Below are 19016 nucleotides of genomic sequence, written 5' to 3'. Positions count from 1 at the left end.
GTTTGTACAGTTTGTACTGTAAAAAACATGGAGGCCTCCGTTGAGAGGACCCGCTCCAAATGTAAATATAAAGTATTCATATATAAAGGGCCCATTCTAGGGTAAAAAAACAACAACAATTAGTACATTTGAGATGAAACACACAAGGATTATTTTTATGTTAAATATCTGCCAATAGATTCCTTTCGCCTAAATCTTACACACTGAACCTGTAATTGTCAGACCTATGGTTGGTTGTAACCGTACAGTATATGACCCTGGGTCTACAACATATATGATGCCTCATTCATCTGTGATAATTACTCAAAACATGTTAAAACAAATTTTGCAATTTGATGAAATACAAGTTTTAAACAAAAGAGCATAATATGACCTGAAAATGTAAGGCTCTCACACACACACAGCCAGACTCTGTTTGACAGCTAATTTATTCATGTTGACACTGATCTCACACTCTCAGTGGTCGAGTTTACATTCAAGTTTTTACTTTGCACAATTCACTACATATAAGTATCCTTCCTAAAAAGTAAATCATCATACACTTGAACTCAAACAGTGCATGTTTGAAATGTACAGTAAAACACTGACACAGTAGTTTGGACAGTAGTGCAGTCTTTGGAATTAGTCACAAAATAAAAGCATAATGCAACTGACAAGGCAACACTAGAGTTTTCATTGTAAACAGGCAGCAGAATACTAAGGGTAAACAACTTTAACGTAGTTGTCGGTGCTGAAAACAAAGTGATAGTGCCATCTACTGTTTGTGATTGAGAAGGTTACACCACCAATGCCACATGAAACATCTGCAAACTGCACGATCACACTGTGGGTTAAATGGCACTCAGGACATTATGGAAACATCACTGTTCACATCAACATGACCACATGTGTAGTTAAATTTAAAAATCGAAACTAACAACGCATTCAACATTTAAACTGTTTGTTGTGAGGGCAAGTAAAGAGCTTCAAGCTCAACAGTAAGTACTCCATTGTGAATAAATAAACAGCAAGAACCTTGTATCCTGTTTGATTATATGAGCAACACAAGTTCAGGCCCATGGCCACAGCTTTGAAAATATCAGAGGACAGAAAATTAAAATCAATCATCAAATGAAATGGGCCACATATAACACTTGCTTAAAACTTTGAAAACTTTTTTGAAAAGGCTGTCCAAGGGCGTTGGTTTACTTTAGCTGGAACTGGACTCTGCTCTGAGGCAGGCAGACCATGCAGAGTATTATTCAAGTTGTGAGGCGCAGTATGGCCCAGATGTCAGGGAGGAGAGCAGGAGAAACAATACTGGAGCCGGAACAATTAGACATTAGACAGAAAAATAATCACAATCGTTTTCAGATAATTAATTAATCATTGAAGTATTTTTTTTTTATTGCAAAATGACAAATCTCTGGTTAATCAATTAATTATCAATCAGGAAAATAAACACCAGACTGAGCACTTGTGAAATTATTTATCAGTTCCAGCAATATGCATAAGGTGCATTTTGTAGTTTTAAACGACAGAGGCCAGATTGCAGACTAAAATGAGACTGAATGTCAAGGCACAGGCATGAAGAAATTTAAGTATAAGCTTTGGTATAAACTGCTTTTAGTGGCTAATATCAGAATACTGACATATGGCTTTAAATGATGGGGATATTCAGTAATACTGAGGGTCGTACGTCAAAATCTTCACTGGCATAGAAATTAAATGCATTATTTTATATCTATGATTGCAGATTTTTCCACTATAATCCAGTATCAAATGACTCAAAAAAACAGTGTAATCTCAAGTGAAAGCCGGAGTCCATCTCCAACACATTTTGTACATGTTCAAGTTCTTTTCCAGCAAATATTCAGAAGAACATCAGCAAAAGTGAATTCCACAGCAGTCGAGTAACGTCGGAAACATCTGGGAACTATCGCCTCCTCCTTCAGAGACTCCAGGAAGGGTGTTTAAACTTGATTTTATGGTGCGTGGCCCATCGGGCGTAGATGGCCTTCTCAGTGATGAAGCGATGACCCCCGCGTTTCGTGTGCTCGTGCACTTTGTACATCCTGCACTCGTTGACTCTGTTTTGCTCGTAGTAGTGGTAGGGAACAACGCTGTGATTGGCCCGACTGTCAGGAGGACAAAGTAGGTAATGGTTATATAAAAACTTTAAATTGTGCAAAGGGTGGCGCTTCAGTGTAGATCACAAACTGAAACGCCTTACCTGCAGTAGTTATCATCGATCATCCCGTACACATGGATACTTTCACACATGTCTATGGCCAGGATCATCGTGAAAAATCCAGTGCTGAGAAAAGCACCCGTCTTCATTCTGAGTGAGAGACACCAAACATCTGCTATTAAGAAAACATATTCGGTTGAAGCAAAAAGATTCGTCCACCGACAGAAAATCTACTGCTGATTTTTTAAAATCCATGCGTTACTTTAATTAAAAGTTTATTAGTGGCTATTCTTTGTCACTTATCATCGTAACCTCGATATTTTTGGGTGTCGGACACTTTGTTGATATTTTTCGTATTTTTTTGCCAAAATAAAAGCCCCGAAACAGCACAATACATCATTGCTGTTTATGTAACTATATAATATGCTCATTGTTAGTGACCTCATGCTGTAGCATGGTCCATAAGTAAAATGTGTAAAGTTTGCAATTGTAAGTATATTTTGTATTTCCATGTTACATGCAGGTGTCTTATTTTGAAGGGTTCTCAGAAAATGCTGATAAAAAGGGAGTTACAGTAAAAGTAAACACTAACAGGACATAAAGTCCCACGGTTCAACTCCTGGCCTAGGGACCGTTTCTTTGACATAATCTGTTATTTATTTCTGCTAAAGCGTTGGGTTAGCTAATTTTATGTCACTATTGGAAACTTAATAATTCATTCATATGTTGTTTTTCCGAAGAAAAACAATACAATCATTTTCCTTCATTGATTCTACTAGAATATGAAGTCAAACGCTACCTGTTTTTTCCGGTTTCGTTCTGAAACACACCGTCACAGTACTGAATCTTCTCTCTGGTCACAGTGTAGATCTTCACATCCGGGTACTTCTTTGCTATTTTCAGGAGAGTGTTGAAGATGCGTCCTTTCCCGTCCTGCCTCATATTCCTATCAGGACCCCAGAACACGTATGTGGTGTCCGCCGACTGCTGGAAATAGTATCGTTCATTTTTCACCAACAGGGGAACGCTGGTGTGTGACACGACCCGAACACTGGTCCGGCTGCCCACGTCCCTCTCAAACCCATCCGTGGGTGCATTGTTCATCCGGATGACGCAGTCGAACTTGTCGATCTCGTCACCAATGCCAGCTCTGAGCATCTGACCTGAGCTGGAGACCAAGGCACACTGGTTGCAGTGCTTGTCCAGAAACTGTTGACAGAGGGGGGATAAAAATAACCCATAATGACAAAGAGGAGATATATTTTGGGTGACTAAAGTCATCCAGGTCATGGTCAGGAGTTTTACATGTGTACCTATGCAACTGGAGAAGCTTGTTCTGCCGCATACATCCAATTGCCTACATGCACATCGAGCCGCTGTGGCTCAAGAGTGAGAGAGGGTCGTGGGGGTGGTTTGTTCCCCGGTTCCTACATTCCGAAGTGCCCTTGTGCAAGATACAAACCCCAAATTGCCCCTGATGGCTGTGCCGACAGTGTATGAATGGTGTGTGATGGAAAAGGTGCTCCATACAGAGGCCCTATATGAATGTGTGCATATGGATGAATGCGACTTGGAGTGTAGAGCGCTTTGAGTGGTTGATTAGACTGAATAAATGCAGCCACTTTACCATTTACCATTACACATGTGTAACTCCTGCAAACATAAATTGATTACATAATAAAATAATAATTTGCAGCTATAATCCTGAGCAATCAGTTTTCAGGGTCAGCTCCTGAGTCATGACTTGGACCCACACCTCTGGAGGAAGGGGGGGGGGGGTACCCTGCTCCTCACCTGCTCCATCCTGCCGGGGCTGATCCTCACGTAGCCCCTGAGCCCGCTGCTTTGCAGAACAGGCGACGGACCGTCCCGTGTGATCACATGTGCAACCCAAAACAAGAGGGGGAGGCTCAGGCTGAGCAGCAACAGCCATCGCAGCATCTGCGAGACGGAAGGTGTATGGTCAGAGGAAGCACATCCGTTCATGTACTGAATAGTTCACATATGAGTGCACACTTTGCATTAAATATCCCGCTAGTTCTTACCGGGGACTTCATTCCGAGGCCTTTGGGAGAGACCCCGCTGCAGAGAGCCATGCGGCACTCATGCTCCCAGCAGCCGGTTCACCTGAGGCCGAGGCGGTGACACGGACCAGCCCTGCAGCCAGGAACCATTCATCAGCAACACTATTCACATATTTTCAACGGATCACCTCCTCAGTTCTGGCGAGAGCTCACAAATCCGGGATCCTTTTCGTGTCCTCTGATCTGCATGCCTGTGAAGTCTCGTCTGATCTACACGGGAACATGTGTGAATTCACTCGTATCGGAGGTCGCTTTACTTCTTCATTGTTTCCTCGCCTCCTGTGTTGTTGTCAGACTGTGGTCGATTCTCGATTTCTAGGCCCTGAATCCACACTGCTCCTGCCAACACAACTTCCGGTGCGATTTTCACAACAAAAGTGTCATCTGAGTTAGTTAATACAACGATAGTACATGGTAATAAAAAGGGCACGCAGGAAGTTACCCTGTCGTGATCTTATTCTGAAAGGGGAATGGCTAGTACCGGAAGTGTTGTTTCTGCTTATTCTAGCCTATTTATATACTGCCTTTGATTCTAGCACATATTGTTTCATATAAAAGTTATTATTTTGCCTTGAAGATACAAATTCATTTAACAAATGGTAAAATGTAATGTTTAATTCAAGTGCCACTATTTAAAATAGCTTTAAACCACGCGAAGTCAAACAATTACTATTTAAAAGATAAATAAAAATGCTATTTCTACTTATTAGGAAGGTTGTGCTCACGTATTTTTTATTAAACCATTACAAAAAACATCAATTTGTATTTCGTGTTATTTTAAATATTACTTTAAAACGATTATTACCTTAAATAATAATAATCATAATCACTTGTATTTCAATATGGTCCTTGCTCTGTTTGTGCTCGGGCCCTAATAATAATACTAATAATAAAACTAATAGAATTAATACTAATACTTATAGTAGGAATACTGTCAGGAAACTTTCTTTTTAACTTTGTGATCTCTGCTCTGTGATCTACAACCTGATTGGATTCTTAAAGCATTCATCCCGCCTACCTTTTAATTAATTGGTCAAGAAAGAATTCATTCCACTGTGCGTCGGACCTGATTGGTCCGTGGCCCCGTCAGTTTTCCGACGTCTCCAAAGCACCGCCCCCGCTGAAAAACCCTTGTGCGCGGCTCCTTCCTCTGGCGGTGACACCAGGAACGTCCTTCCCCGTCGTGTCGGATCTCCACGGTACGTACCGGTGTGTGGGGCTTGTTCGTGTTAGCGGCTGTGCCGGTGGTTCGCTGGGTAAAGAGCCGCTGGAGCCTCGGCGGTGTCCGGTTAACCCTCCGCCGCTGCCGGGGTCCGGTTGACCGGGTGATGCTGTGATGTGAAGTGACAGGTCTGGCTGCGCTATGCTAGCTGCAGCTAAGGTTAGCATACCCGCCTGTTGGGGCTGTTGTCTGCTGGTCTGTGCCCATTTCTGCTGGCCATAAACTAAACAGAAGAACAACCGAGCTCAGGGTCTCTATTCGTTATGCGTAAACGTTACAAAGTGGTGTCAGGGCTGATTTCAAGGCATCTGACTGACTGGCTAGCATGCTATCCCCCTTCTAGCCAAGTCTTATTTCAACTAGCCCCCTTTTATTTAGTGATCATTTGCACTGGCAGGCTGGGAATGGTTGCTCATGTTTTAGTATATTGGTGAATGATTAATGAATTACATTCGTTTGGCTCCAAATAGAGAGGAAGAATCCTGCCACCTTTTTAGCCGCACCTTCTTGTGCCATGCACTGTAGGTGTGAGGGAACACGTACAGACAGGGTAGAGGTAAACTGGCATCATGACAAGCCGATCCGCTGCTTAACGGTAAATGAGAGCGAGAGCCCCGAGCTTAACACACCAATCTCTAACTAGTTAATTATGCAGGGCTAGGCAAGGAATCAATATGAGTAACGTTTGTAATATACTTGTCATCAACACCAATATAAGAAAAGTACAATATAGTCTGTCTGGGAGGTGTAGAACACACTATGGATCTATTGGAGCCAGTATCGCTGTTGTAACTTGGAAGTCTAACACATCCCTCCACCAAGGCCCAACAGTCCACTTAAATTCAATCTTATAGAAAGCTGTCCCCTTAATGTGCCTGAGGTTTTTTTTTCATCAAATCCATGAATTCTTCCTTGGGAATTAGAGAAAGTTAAAAGAAATATCCTGGATCCACCACTTGATCTGCACCAAAATGTAATTGGTAATCCATCCAAGACAAACGGACAGGGGTGTCTATTGATACCACACGTTGATCATTTGCAAAGCCTGTGCATAGTAATGGAGCTCTTAAGCGAGGAGGCTTGTGCACTCTTTACAATTGTTATTTCCATTTCTCATTTCTTATTTATTGCAGGTGATTAAACTGCAGTCAGTGTGGAGTACAAGTTCAGGAGTGAATGTGGACAGACGCTTCATCAGCAGGCCCTGAGCTGGCTGATCCCACAGCAGAGAGGAAAACCTTGTTTTGGGTGAATGTGAGGGAGCTTTGGAGAACTGTGGCCTGAAGGCATTTCGATTTCTCTGAGATGTCAGTCAGACAAGCAGAAGGGATGTCCATCGCCCAGGCTTTGGCCATGACCGTGGCGGAGATACCGGTCTTTCTCTATTCCACATTTGGTCAGGTAAAAGGAGTTTTTCATGTTTACACAAAATCATCATCTGAAGACTTAAAAAGAAAACAAGTTACAATGGCTAAAGTGATGTTTAAGGTGACCTGGTGATGACATTTCATATTTGTCTTTCCTGCTTTCAGTCCATCTTTTCTCAGCTAAAACTTACACCAAACCTGAAGAAGGTGCTCTTTGCCACAGCGATAGGCAGTGTTGCTCTGGCTCTCACTGCTCATCAGCTCAAGAGGCGGGGGAGAAAAAGGAACCAGGCAACACAACGGAAGGAGGGCCAGAAGACAGTGGGAATACCTGAAGGACTGAGGAAGACAGGAAGACCCTCTTCATTAAAGAGAGGTGTGCATGTCTTCTTTTGTAAATCTGCAAATATGACTTTGCCTTTGGGTTGTAACGTTTGTCCGCATCTTCTTAAATATATCCAGGTAATGGAACGCTTAATGTTTCCTGTACAGGTCAGTTAACTGGTCGTCAGATGATGAGTCCGAGCAACAGGAGCAACGACACCATGAGTGGAATTTCTTCCCTGGCTCCCAGTAAACACTCAAGTTCCTCACACAGCCTTGCATCAGTTAGTTTCATACTCAGTTTTTCATTTCTGTCACGCTTACTCTTCTTTTCCCTCATTGCCCCTTGATCTGTTTTTTCATTCTTCTTTCATGTGAATTTGTTTTGGTACAGATGCGGGTCCCAAGCTCCCCAAACCAGTCTGCCAACCCATCCACGCCCTGGGAGGCCGAACCTGTGGCAGAAGAGTCAGGGGCACTAGAGGATGCGAACGCAGAGAATCTGTATTTAATTGGTAGGTATTTATTATCACTCAGGATTCTTTCTTAAGAAATGTGACATAAAGGCTGTGTGTAAAATATGAAGGAGAAGGCATCAAACATGTATTTGCTAGGATATAATGTCAGGGACAGAAACATGAGCTCAACTTTTATTATATTGTTATCAGAAATAACAAAGGATTGTAAAACCAAATTGGTTTTGGTTACAGCAGTAAATAACAAAAATACTTATTTTTACTGCATTGGCTGAATAAATAGGGGGTTGTTCACATTGCAGTTGTTTCCCACATTATATAAAGGCAGTGTTAAGAAGTTCTGGATATAATCTGTCAGTTGTTGGACTCTTGGACCCAAAATGCTGCTTGGCAGCAATTGCTCCAACACTAAAAACAATGGCTGAAGTTCTGTGCCACTTTTATCTCATAGTTTGGGCTTTCTGTCTGACATATAAATAATACATGTAAGCCTCTGTGCTAATGTCCTGCCAGGAATGGAGCTTTTTGAGGAAGCTCTGAGAAAGTGGGAACAAGCCCTGAATATTCGCCATCACGCCTCCTCAACCTCCAGCAACAACAGCCTCGCTCTGCAGGGGGCAGCGTGTGGAGACTTTCCCATGGTAACTGTCACACAATCATCATCAGTACAGACTTGGCTTGGTCATAGATCACACAGTAGTGCAGTATTAAAATGATCCTGGACTTTTTATTACGTAATATTTAAGTATATATGACCTGTTAAATACTATTCCTCTTAATTTTAGGCTGAAGCCCGTAATACAGGGTTTGCTGACAAGTTAGAGACTCTACTGCACAAGGCGTACCACCTACAGGAGGATTTTGGCAGCAGTATCCCTACAGACAGCGTGCTGGCAGACTTTGGTGAGAGTCATGTTCAACTTATTTATGATCTTCAAAGAGGGTGGAGAATAACCACATATCTGATCTGAAAAAAATGGAAATAACTACAGAGATTGAATTAGATTTTGAACTTAATCAGTGAGGAGTTGGACCGATACTGTATCATAACGTACAGCTTTGTGATTCATGTTTTTAAAGTGAATTTATATCTTTGTTAACACATCTGTGTTTTGATTCCTGTGCTGTGAGCCAGTTTGTGTTTTTCCTTTGATAGAGAGTGAAGGAACTCTTATCTTGCCTCAAGTGGAGAATTTCCACAGACTGCAAGATGATGATGCGACTACTGTTACCTCCGACGAGTCCTTCTTCTCGGCCGCAGAGGTGAGTTTCCCATAACCCCCCCTGCTCACGTGTGTATCAAGTGCACTCTTTAAGGCCTTCGCACATCAATGGCGACGTGAATAAACACAAGGGCAGATTATTCAGAGGTGAATTTCGATGCGCCTGACTTTTCACATTAATGGAACATTATGGCACCATCATAGTTTTTTGTTGAGTCTGAATTTGATGAAGGTCCTGTATGTTTGTACATTGTCACATCAGTGTGCATTTGGTTCATTCATTTTCTTTGACAGTAGTTGGGTCGCCTGTTGCTTGATCCAACAGATTCAAGTCAGCGACATCCTATCTTTTTAAAGATAAAAATAACTGTGAGCAATGATTAAACACAAATCTACTAAATAAATTGACAAATACACGTTATCTCAGACTGGATAGATGAGAAAGTTGTTTGTCTACTACTACTACTACTACTTCTTCAAAGAGTTTAAGTGCAAAAGTCCATAGAATGTGTGTGTGGTCTACCGGGGGCAGAGCTGGTTGTACAGTCTTACTGCTGCAGGAAGGAACGACCTGCGATACTTCTCCTTTAGATTTAGATTAGTCCTTCGCTGAAGGAGCTGCCCGGTGCTGTGACGGTGTCCTGCAGGGGACGGGACTGGTTGGACACATGTTCACCAAATATTTATTATATGCAGATTAATCGCACGGAAAAAACAAGCCTAATGTGCAAAGGCCTTTAGTCTCGCAGATCTAATCATGTCTGCTTTAAAACATATGGACTACACTGAGGTACTGTATGTGCTATGTTTTTCCCCTCTGACCAGCTGTTTGATGCCATGTCTCTGGAAGAGCACTACCAGCCTCTGAAGCCTGCAGCTCTTTATGCAGAAGCCTTGTCTCTGGTACGAGAGGGAAAAGTGTCATATAGGTCCCCGAGGTAACTGAAGCTCAACATCTCTACCTACATAAAACCATAAGCTGCATGTATAAGATCACTGTTAGTCACAAATGCATAAAGAACCACCAGGTAATCTCAGCCTGTTGTAAACATCCGTTCTCAGTAATCCGATCACAAGTGGGCAGTGCTAACTTAGGGTGTGAATGCACCCAAGATGCATTGAGGACGCATTTGAGATCTAATCACTCAGTCAACATGCGGAGGTGGTCTGGGACACATGTGGCCACTATAGTTTCATAATTACGGCATGGTCACACATGCACGTCAAATTTAAACTCCATAGGAAGCCACACTGCAGATTTGCCTCCCGTTTTCCATATATTGAATTCTTTCACACTGACACACCCAAACACATTGACAACAGACACATCTGTATAATCAGACTGGCTTAAAACAACATCCCTTGATCTTCTCAAACAGAAATGACATTATTTGCATATAGAGCGGGGAAGTGAGAACCTATCGAAAGTGTTCCCAAGAGACTCATACAACACTCAGTTTAAAGTGTGAACAGACAAACCGATTGCTCTACACTTGTGATCGGAACTCTCAGAACAGATGTTAATACCAGGTCTGAATAGGTCCAAATGTGCAAGTACCTGCTAAACAATGTGGAGCATTTAGTAGCCAAAAAACTGATATGTCACAGAGCTTAAGTTAAAGTAACTATTAGGATTAGCTGTTTGCTTAAAGTTTCATACCTTTCTTTTTTTTACCAGGACTGAACTACTTGAATGTTATGGTGATCAAGATTTCCTTGCCAAACTTCACTGTGTGAGACAAGCATTCCAGGTCAGTTTCAGCTCATAAGACTGGCACATATTTCAACTGATAATTTGTATTTGTTTGGTTCATAACCGCCCACCTTGTTTTTTAAGACATTATTTATGTTTTGAAAATTGCTTACAGTGCACTGATATTTTCCTCTTCTCGTCTTTTTATCCGTTTCTCACCTTGTTCTCTATAGTTTGTCAGAAATGTACGTCCTTGTGCAAACGGTAGAAGGATGTGCTCATCAAAACAGTGAGCTGTGAAGCAGAAAATAAACGAAGCTAAATTAAACATTTTAAAAGAGGGATCCTGCAGGAAAACTGGGTTTAAGTAAATTGTGCTAATTGTGTATGGTTGCCATTCTTAAAAATTGGTTAGCAATGAATCACACAGTCCAGTTGCTAAGCTGTAGTGCAGTCAGATTAAGACAAAGGTTATCATGCCAATAAAAAATAATTTTAGGATGATGAATATAATAAGGCATTGTAATTAAGGTCTAAGCCGGTCATCAAAGATTTCTCTTTCTCTCTGTTTTTTTCTTTTTGGGGGACTCATCATCTCATATCTCACACATTGCATGTAACGAGACACACTCCAGCAAACCTGAGTTAGCAAAATGCCATCTCTATGCAGGTGCAGTTGTACCTACAGGCAGTGAATCGGGTTTCTTTGCTTAAAGCTATAAAGTTACACATACAGAGAGCAGGTGACTCATGGTGTTCCTTACAATTAAAAAAAATGGATGATACTGTGGGTCTGTACAACACTTTACATTTATTCTTGAGGCCTAGGTTAACATGCTCTGAAAATTGGACCGGCTTCATATCTCATATGTGAAGAGTTGCACATATGCTGCAGAGAACAATTACATCTGCTGTGTTTAAAGTAAATGTATTGAACTCTGCTGTGTTTATCTGCTTGTGAGCGTAATTGTTCTCAGTCCCCTCCCCCCCGAGAAAGATAACTCACCTTTAAGTTCAGCGTGGAGCTGAATATGAGTTTTATGCATCTTGGAATGCATCAGCTGCAGCTCTACAACACTACACTTTGTTGCATAGGCTTGAATATATGCTATATGCTTAATGTATAAACCAAATTGAATTGTTCCAGAAATGACTAGAAAAAAGACTGATAATGCGTTTTCCTTCCAGGTGCTGCTGTTAGATGAAACTCATCGCACGTTTTTCATGGAGACCGGGAAGCAGATGATTACAGGGTTAATGGTGAAGGCAAACAAGGTAAATCACTACATTTGGATCCTCAGTTGTTAACTTGTACTATTTAGATGAACAGGTGACAGGTCTGCCTCTGTGGACATGTTTGCATGGCTTATACTTATAACTTTTTTTTCCTTATCTCAGAGTCCTAAAGGCTTCCTAGAGAGCTACGAGGACATGCTGCTTTACACCCAGAGAGAGGAAACGTGGCCAATTACGACGATGGAGCTAGAGGGCCGAGGAGTGAGTAACGTTGTCATTCATGTCATGCAACTGATTGTCCTTATTATTTGGTTTTTCAGCATGTGCCTCTTAACATAACCACATGTAGGTGCAGTTGTCAGACACGGAGTGTGTGCTAACAGAGAGTCAGGCCATTTCCATGAACCTGAGAAGCCCTGTGACTAACCTGAATTAAACTTTAACTACAGTGCGCCTAACAATCAGGTGGCTCTCTGCATCTCGCCTGAATTTTCCAGACAATTTCCTGTGAACTCATCTGACGTGGACAATATCCTGCTGCGTTCTTCATATGTGAAAGACAAACCCTTTTAGGCTAATGTGGTTGTTTGTTTTGCACCTTTTTAACACAATGTATTTCTTTTCCACATGTCATGATCCGTGCAGGTGGTGTGTATGAACTTTTTTGACATAGTGTTGGACTTCATCCTAATGGACGCATTCGAAGACCTGGAGAGCCCTCCCTCATCTGTGGTAGCTGTGCTGAGGAATCGCTGGCTCTCTGACAGCTTCAAAGAGACGGTTAATTTACACTCCATCGTGCACACACACAAATTCCTTGATTATACCAAAGATGAGTCGTCCAATAAGAGAGTTGTGTTTTTCCTTTAGGCTCTGGCGACTGCTTGCTGGTCTGTCCTAAAAGCGAAAAGGCGTCTGCTCATGGTGAGTTCGAGACTGTCCGAAAATTGGGTGCTTTTTATTGCGTTGTGTTTTTATTGCATTTTGATTTTGACAGCCGTGTCTCTACTGTCCATAGGTTCCTGATGGTTTTATCTCCCACTTCTATGCCATATCCGAACATGTGAGCCCAGTTTTAGCTTATGGGTTTTTGGGACCCAGGCAGCACCTAAGTGAAGTCTGCACTATCTTCAAGGTGAGAGCAAAGTGTTGACTAAAAACATGTCAGCTAGTAACCGTTTAAATGGACACATGAAGTTCATTCTACACATCAGCACCATACACCATGTGACTCTGGAATAGTTTAACTTTTTCATCAGTGATATTTCAATTGTGGCTCGAGACATTACACATCACATTACAACAGAAAGTCTGTGTTACAAACTGGGATTATGATGATCTTAAGTGGCATTATGGTAAGTGTAGGATCCAAGGATTTTAGCATGCAACTTATTCAAAGAGCTGAAATTCAGGACATCTGCGAATAAGAGAACATGCTAACATGCAAACTAAGATTATTAACATTGTATATATTATACTTGCATTATCACCACGTTAGCATTAGCATTGTGAGCGTGCTGACAGTAGCATTTAGCTCAAAGTACTGCAGTGCCTAACTACAGCCTCATGGAGCTGGCATTGCTAGCCAGACTTGCATCTGAGAATTTATTTCTTGCATCACCAGCTTGTCCCAGTCTGACTGTTGCATCATTAGCTACTTTGGGCAAGCTTACTGCAGCTCAGCCACCCATAGCTAGCTTGTTAGCTTCAACACCAGCACGCAAAGAATCCTAGAGGATAGGTTTGCCCGAGAAGGTTCCACTGATTTGGACCAAACGTGACCTGTAGGATAACCTTTGTGTGTAAAATCAGTACTCCTTTAAATTAAATTTACCATATCATGCATTGATTTCCATCACTTATCTCCCTCCTCTCTTCTGCAGCAACAAATCGTGCAGTACCTTAAGGATATGTTTGACCACGACAAGGTCCGCTTCACCTCTGCTAGCAGCTTGGCTGAGGACATCCTGAACCTTTCCCACCGGCGCAGCGAGATTTTACTGGGGTATCTGGGGATCAACAGACTTGTGGAGCTCAACGGTTCCCCGCCCAGGGACACCGAGAGCTCTTAAGGGCCCAGCTCAAACAGCATGAAGGGTTACTGAGGGCTTCATGGGGCTTGTGCAGGCCGGACGCAGCGGAGTCGCAGCTCAGCACTTGATCTGCACTAAGACTGGATTAAATCATACTCCTGTGATAAACTGGGAACCACAGTTAATTATTCATTCATCATCAAACACTGACAGAGGATATATTTTCACTAGCATCACTGGTTCTAATGAGGGAAACTGGTTGGACTCCACCTCTCCCTTGTTATCAGCTGCTGGGCTGCGTATCCGGAGAATGCCTACATGTGATCTCAGACGTGTGAGGATGTGTCTCTTACTTGTTGGGTGGCTACTACTAAACACACGAAACAGAAGCATGGGGAACAGGTGAAAACTGTCCCTTCCACATTATTCTTTCACGTGGAGCAAGTGTCTTTCAGATAACTAGTGGTTGCACCTTCCATTCGTCTGACGTGTGAAAACACATGGAATATCATTGTCTTCACTGTTACGTGAAAAGAAGTGTGTTGACATGTTTTGTTTTATATTAAAGGGGCAAAGGTATTTGTTAAATCCATGATAATGTGTGACAGATTTGCAGTGTGTAATGAAGGACGTAATGAATTTATCTCCTCACTAATGCTACTTAAGTCCTCTTTAATTTAAAAAGTATTTATTCCAGTTTGATTTGGTCAAGTAGGCTAAGATGTGACATATCAGAGTGACTGTATTAAGAAGTGTAGTGTAATGACAATGAAATAAGGTCATCCTGAAGCTATATGCAGACCCCAGACCATTTCTCATATAGTCTTCTGGACATAGCAGTGATCCCGCGAAGATGCAACTTTCTCCAAGTCATAGGGATCCCACACTTTGTCTGGCAATGAATCCCATGGCACAAACAAACTGCAAATAACAGAAACATATGTTTTAATACTATTACATAGGATTGGTGTGGATTAGTAATAACTACCTTAAATTCAGCATTAGGTGATGCATAAATTCTTACAGTTAATTCGTTACCTTTCTGTAACACGGTGAGGTTGGTGGGCTTGGCAGAGCCCGCCACTAGTTTATTAATTGGTTTTGCCATGTGAATCGCTTCCAAACACTTGGGCCTTTCTGCGAAAGTATCCAAACCCAAGTTATATGAACATATAAACCTCTGTTTTCAGTGCAATGTTTGAAACAGTAGTAGATATGGAGTATGGTTGTTTTTCAACCATCATGGGTTATTTGTTATTCATGAGTATATGATGAGTGAAAAAATTCCGTTTTTCTCAGTGGGTCTGATTTTTCACAGCAGACATTTGTCAGCATTCTAACAGGAAAAGCACCAGTGTTTGTAATAACAGTAACAACGGCTCTGTTTTATTCAAGTGTCTCAGTAAACCATGACGGCAGTGGTGGAAAATTAATGATTGAGGTTTTGCTGATTAAACTGTTGAACAGTGTTTATACAAGTTAGAATTCACTCTGCTTCAGCCAATCATAACAGTGACAGGCTCCTTACACAGTAAAGCATTAGTAATAATAACCCTATTATATATTGTAATAATCCTATTATATAATAACATGTACATGCAATATAGCCCCATTTAAAAAAAAAATTCTGCATAATAACAGCTTTTACTTTTGATACTTAAATGCATTTTACTGTCACTGCTTTTTGTCAACTTCTGTGTTTGATTGCACTGCATTTGATTATTAATTATTACTATAACTAATAGTGGAGCTTTTATAAAATATTCTGATTGTGCAATCATGGCCCATTTTGCACAATACCAGCACCCTGAAACTGAAGCAGCTCTATGGAACTGGGCCATCATTGGTTTTATTTACACTTGTGCTTTTCCCAACGCATCAAACTAATAAGAATAATAATGATTGCATTATAAAAATAAGAAAAATGTCTTCTGTGAAAAAGGTCAATGCTCATGGCTGTAACAAAGTGAACACAGCGACTACCATCGAACACCTTTAGAAACTGAAAGATAAAACTCGGCCTCAAGTGTGATATGTGATCAAAAACACATTTTCCCTTTCATCAAATCCACATACTGTGTGTTGTTGGTTTTCTTCTCTGCCCATTTTAAAATAGACACGACCAGTAACAGCACCAGTATTAGTCTAAGGTTGTTTTGTGTCTGATCTCATGCAGACTTTTACTGAAGAAGTGGGCATTGTACAGTCTGACTGTTACCTACATAAGTGCACTGATGAAAACCCCTGTGTTCCTCTTGTTTTCCCAATAACTGAGCTTGTTGGAGCACGGAGACACTGAAGGGACGCGAAGATGCCAAGTGAAATGGAGTTTTATGCAGACTGAAGCTCATTTTTGTTAAAGAAAACTATCAAAAACTTAATTAATCTTAATGAAATATGATTATTCATGAAAATGGAAACAGTGGCTTTGTGGTTGTCTGCAACATTTCTGTCTCATTCTGAAATTCACAGGAATTTCTTTTATCATACATTGTTATGCATTAATTTTGTGATCTGAGCTCTTGTTGCAACATGCCTCTGAAGGTCAGAGCTCATAAGTCTTTATTTTTAAATGCAATGCAATCCTTTGTCCAGAATCAGCATTGAAGGGATTATTTCTGATGATTATTTCCTTTTCAATCACACATGAACTTGCAGCTGGAGATGGAGCCTTTCCAGAAAAAGATTTAGTTCTGTGTTTTGATAGATATGCAGCTTTGTGTTCTGAAGCATTTTGCACTTTATCAGAAAAGCAGAAAGATACAGGAATGTCCCACAACTCTTATAATTTGAATAATTAGTTTGAGAACAATAATTAAGCAGTTGAAATTACTCCACGACAGAAGTGATGTACTGTTGATAACACAGAACACATAGTATAAAAAAAAAACTATATTCCCAGAAACCTATGTTACGCAAGATATTTATTCTGGTTACTATGATAACTTTAATGATTTAGTGTCCATGTTGAATGTAAACATCTTGACTGTGTGTGATCAAATCCCTGATGAACTGCTTTAGTAATCTGTTTTCTCCCCAGTTTCAGTCCGTTGTTGTAGATCATCAGCAGTATGTATCATGCAGGCAAATGCTAATGTTTAGGTTGTTAGTCTCCTATGATTGGTCTGCTTCCACTGTGTCATGAGAGTAGATCAGTTTGATTCCTCCAGCAGCCTTTGCATGTTTCGCAATGTAGACTCTCTTCAAAATGCATCAATCATATATGTACTGCAGCATTTCGAAGCAGGCTCATCCCTATAGTTGCTGTTGTTGTTAGTTTTTCAAAAGCCCCAATTAGAAATACTCTGAATGAAATGTTTAGGAACTGAAAGTCATTTGAAAGTCAATATTCAGGCAATCACTTAGGGGATTATAGTTTTACGAGGATTTCTGATGGCCAAAATGATTTTAATGCAATACATTACAAGTGTCCTATTCATGCCTTTTGTCTTTTCTATTGTTAAATTACAATGCCAGCACAACCTGTCCATTGATTTTGATTCTCCATATTAATTAAATGTGATTTTTTTTGTTATTAAATCATATATTTATTCGCCTTTTTTTCATCAGTGGATGACGGCTCATTGTATTTCATATTGCACCGGGAATCAAACTGTTCTTATACAAATTGTTTTGTTGTTACAGTAAGAAGGTATATGTAAATGACTAAAAAACAGTCGACCAATCATGAGTCAGTCACAGCTGTCAATCATGATGTTTCACCCAGTTTTTATTGCATCAAATAACTCAGTGGGATAGGAAGTACCTACAATTACAGAAACAAGGTTTGAGACAAGTATATTCAAAGTATACTTTGACTTTTTAGTTTGGACCGTGTCCCATTCACTTACAGGACCACGAAAATATAGTTCAATATTAGGTCAGTAGAGGGCGCTCAAACTCCTGCTGTAGTTTTGCTGAACGAGTTAATAACCTCATATCTACATCCTACCTCTACAGTAAGACATTATAAATGCATATTTGTCTTTTCATTTAAGCAAATATAACTGCACTCAAAAATGACAGTGATGAAGTAAAACACAACACAACAGCTTTTCCACTTTATGTCCTTTTATGATCTTTTATATGATTTATTATAATATAACTACATTTAATTTTATTCATTGAAATATTATACTTGTAAAAAAATGTATCAATGTAAAGTGTGTGTTCTATTATTATTATTATTATTATTATTATTATTATATTTGAATTAAAACCAGCACTTTAACCACACGTTTCATGAAAATATGCATTTCAGAGAGACTCTTTGTCTTTTTGTCCATGTTACACATATTCACAAAATATTAATACTTTACTACCCTGCATGACATCTTTCTATCTTGAATCCTATCCTGCGTTTCATTTTCTCCTACACTTTTCAGACTGTACACATCTATTTTTGCTTCAGGGTTTACAGTTAGAGGGACACACTCCCCAAAGAGGTTAATTTGCACTTAATCAGGTTTTTCAGTATAGTGCTCTACTCCTCTAATTATCGGAGGCAGCATCTCTGCACTTCTGTCCGTTCTGGGAGAGGGAGCCCTCACATGTGGCTCTCTCTGAGGTTTCTACATTTCCCCCTTTCAGGTTTTTTGGTAGTTTTTTACTTACTCTTGTTGAGGGTTAAGGGTTAAGGACAGAGGATGTTGCACTTTGTTAAGCCCTATGAGACAAATTCGGATTTGTGAATATATACACATTAAATTTGATTGATTGATGCACAATCTAATTTTGAATGGGCAAAACAAATTAACAGACGTAAAATAGAAACGTGAGTAATAGTAATGCTCATGAAAATATTTCAGTGACATAATGCAATTAACAACAGGAATCTACACATTTTATAAACTACACCATTGTTTAATTGAGAGAGATATTGTTCAGAACAATTAATGGAAATAATCACTAGTTGCAGTCCCACTCTTTGGAATTGCTTGCAACTGACCTATTAAGCAATAGTGTTGATTTAAGTGTCAGTAAGTTATATGTGTGTTGTTAAGAAAATCACTTGATCTCCACAGCAGAGTTAATACATCACTTCCTGCCTCTGTCTGCTGCACCCGGCTGCTCCACCTCTCGCCTGAATAATAATGCAGAGGATTTGTTGCTGTTGCAGAAAACCTCTCGCTGTGTTGTGGTCGTGTGAAATGCAAACTGCAGGTAAACTCTGCAGCCAATGCTTCGG

At 40.4% G+C, this 19016-nt stretch overlaps 2 protein-coding genes across 3 annotated transcripts; one reads left to right on the top strand and one right to left on the bottom strand.

The window, feature by feature from the left end:
- Positions 1-410: 410 nt before the first annotated feature.
- On the bottom strand, positions 411-4606 carry st6galnac4 (ST6 (alpha-N-acetyl-neuraminyl-2,3-beta-galactosyl-1,3)-N-acetylgalactosaminide alpha-2,6-sialyltransferase 4). Its single transcript, XM_035184545.2, has 5 exons — positions 4216-4606; positions 3965-4111; positions 2970-3379; positions 2213-2320; positions 411-2117 (listed from the first exon to the last, which is right to left on the bottom strand). Exons 1-5 carry the CDS (start codon positions 4264-4266, stop codon positions 1931-1933), a joined length of 903 nt encoding a protein of 300 aa, XP_035040436.2. The 5' UTR covers positions 4267-4606; the 3' UTR covers positions 411-1930.
- Positions 4607-5278: 672 nt separating this feature from the next.
- On the top strand, positions 5279-17368 carry miga2 (mitoguardin 2). 2 transcript variants are annotated; one of them, XM_035184543.2, is made up of 16 exons: positions 5279-5453; positions 6610-6877; positions 7009-7219; positions 7336-7451; positions 7562-7682; positions 8157-8284; positions 8429-8546; positions 8800-8906; positions 9692-9804; positions 10545-10617; positions 11748-11834; positions 11958-12056; positions 12441-12575; positions 12666-12719; positions 12814-12930; positions 13679-17368. In XM_035184543.2, the coding sequence occupies exons 2-16, from the start codon at positions 6782-6784 to the stop codon at positions 13865-13867; spliced, it is 1764 nt and encodes a 587-aa protein (XP_035040434.1). In that variant the 5' UTR covers positions 5279-5453; positions 6610-6781; the 3' UTR covers positions 13868-17368. The 2 variants fall into 2 exon arrangements, with proteins under 2 accessions (XP_035040434.1, XP_035040435.1); XM_035184544.2 differs by having other exon boundaries at positions 5279-5635.
- The last annotated feature ends 1648 nt before the right edge of the window (positions 17369-19016 follow it).

The sequence above is a fragment of the Hippoglossus stenolepis genome, chromosome 18, assembly GCF_022539355.2.
Source record: "Hippoglossus stenolepis isolate QCI-W04-F060 chromosome 18, HSTE1.2, whole genome shotgun sequence".
Classification (NCBI taxonomy): domain Eukaryota; kingdom Metazoa; phylum Chordata; class Actinopteri; order Pleuronectiformes; family Pleuronectidae; genus Hippoglossus; species Hippoglossus stenolepis.
The sequence above is the reverse complement of the archived record's forward strand: the minus strand, read 5'-3'. Positions and strand labels throughout refer to the sequence as shown.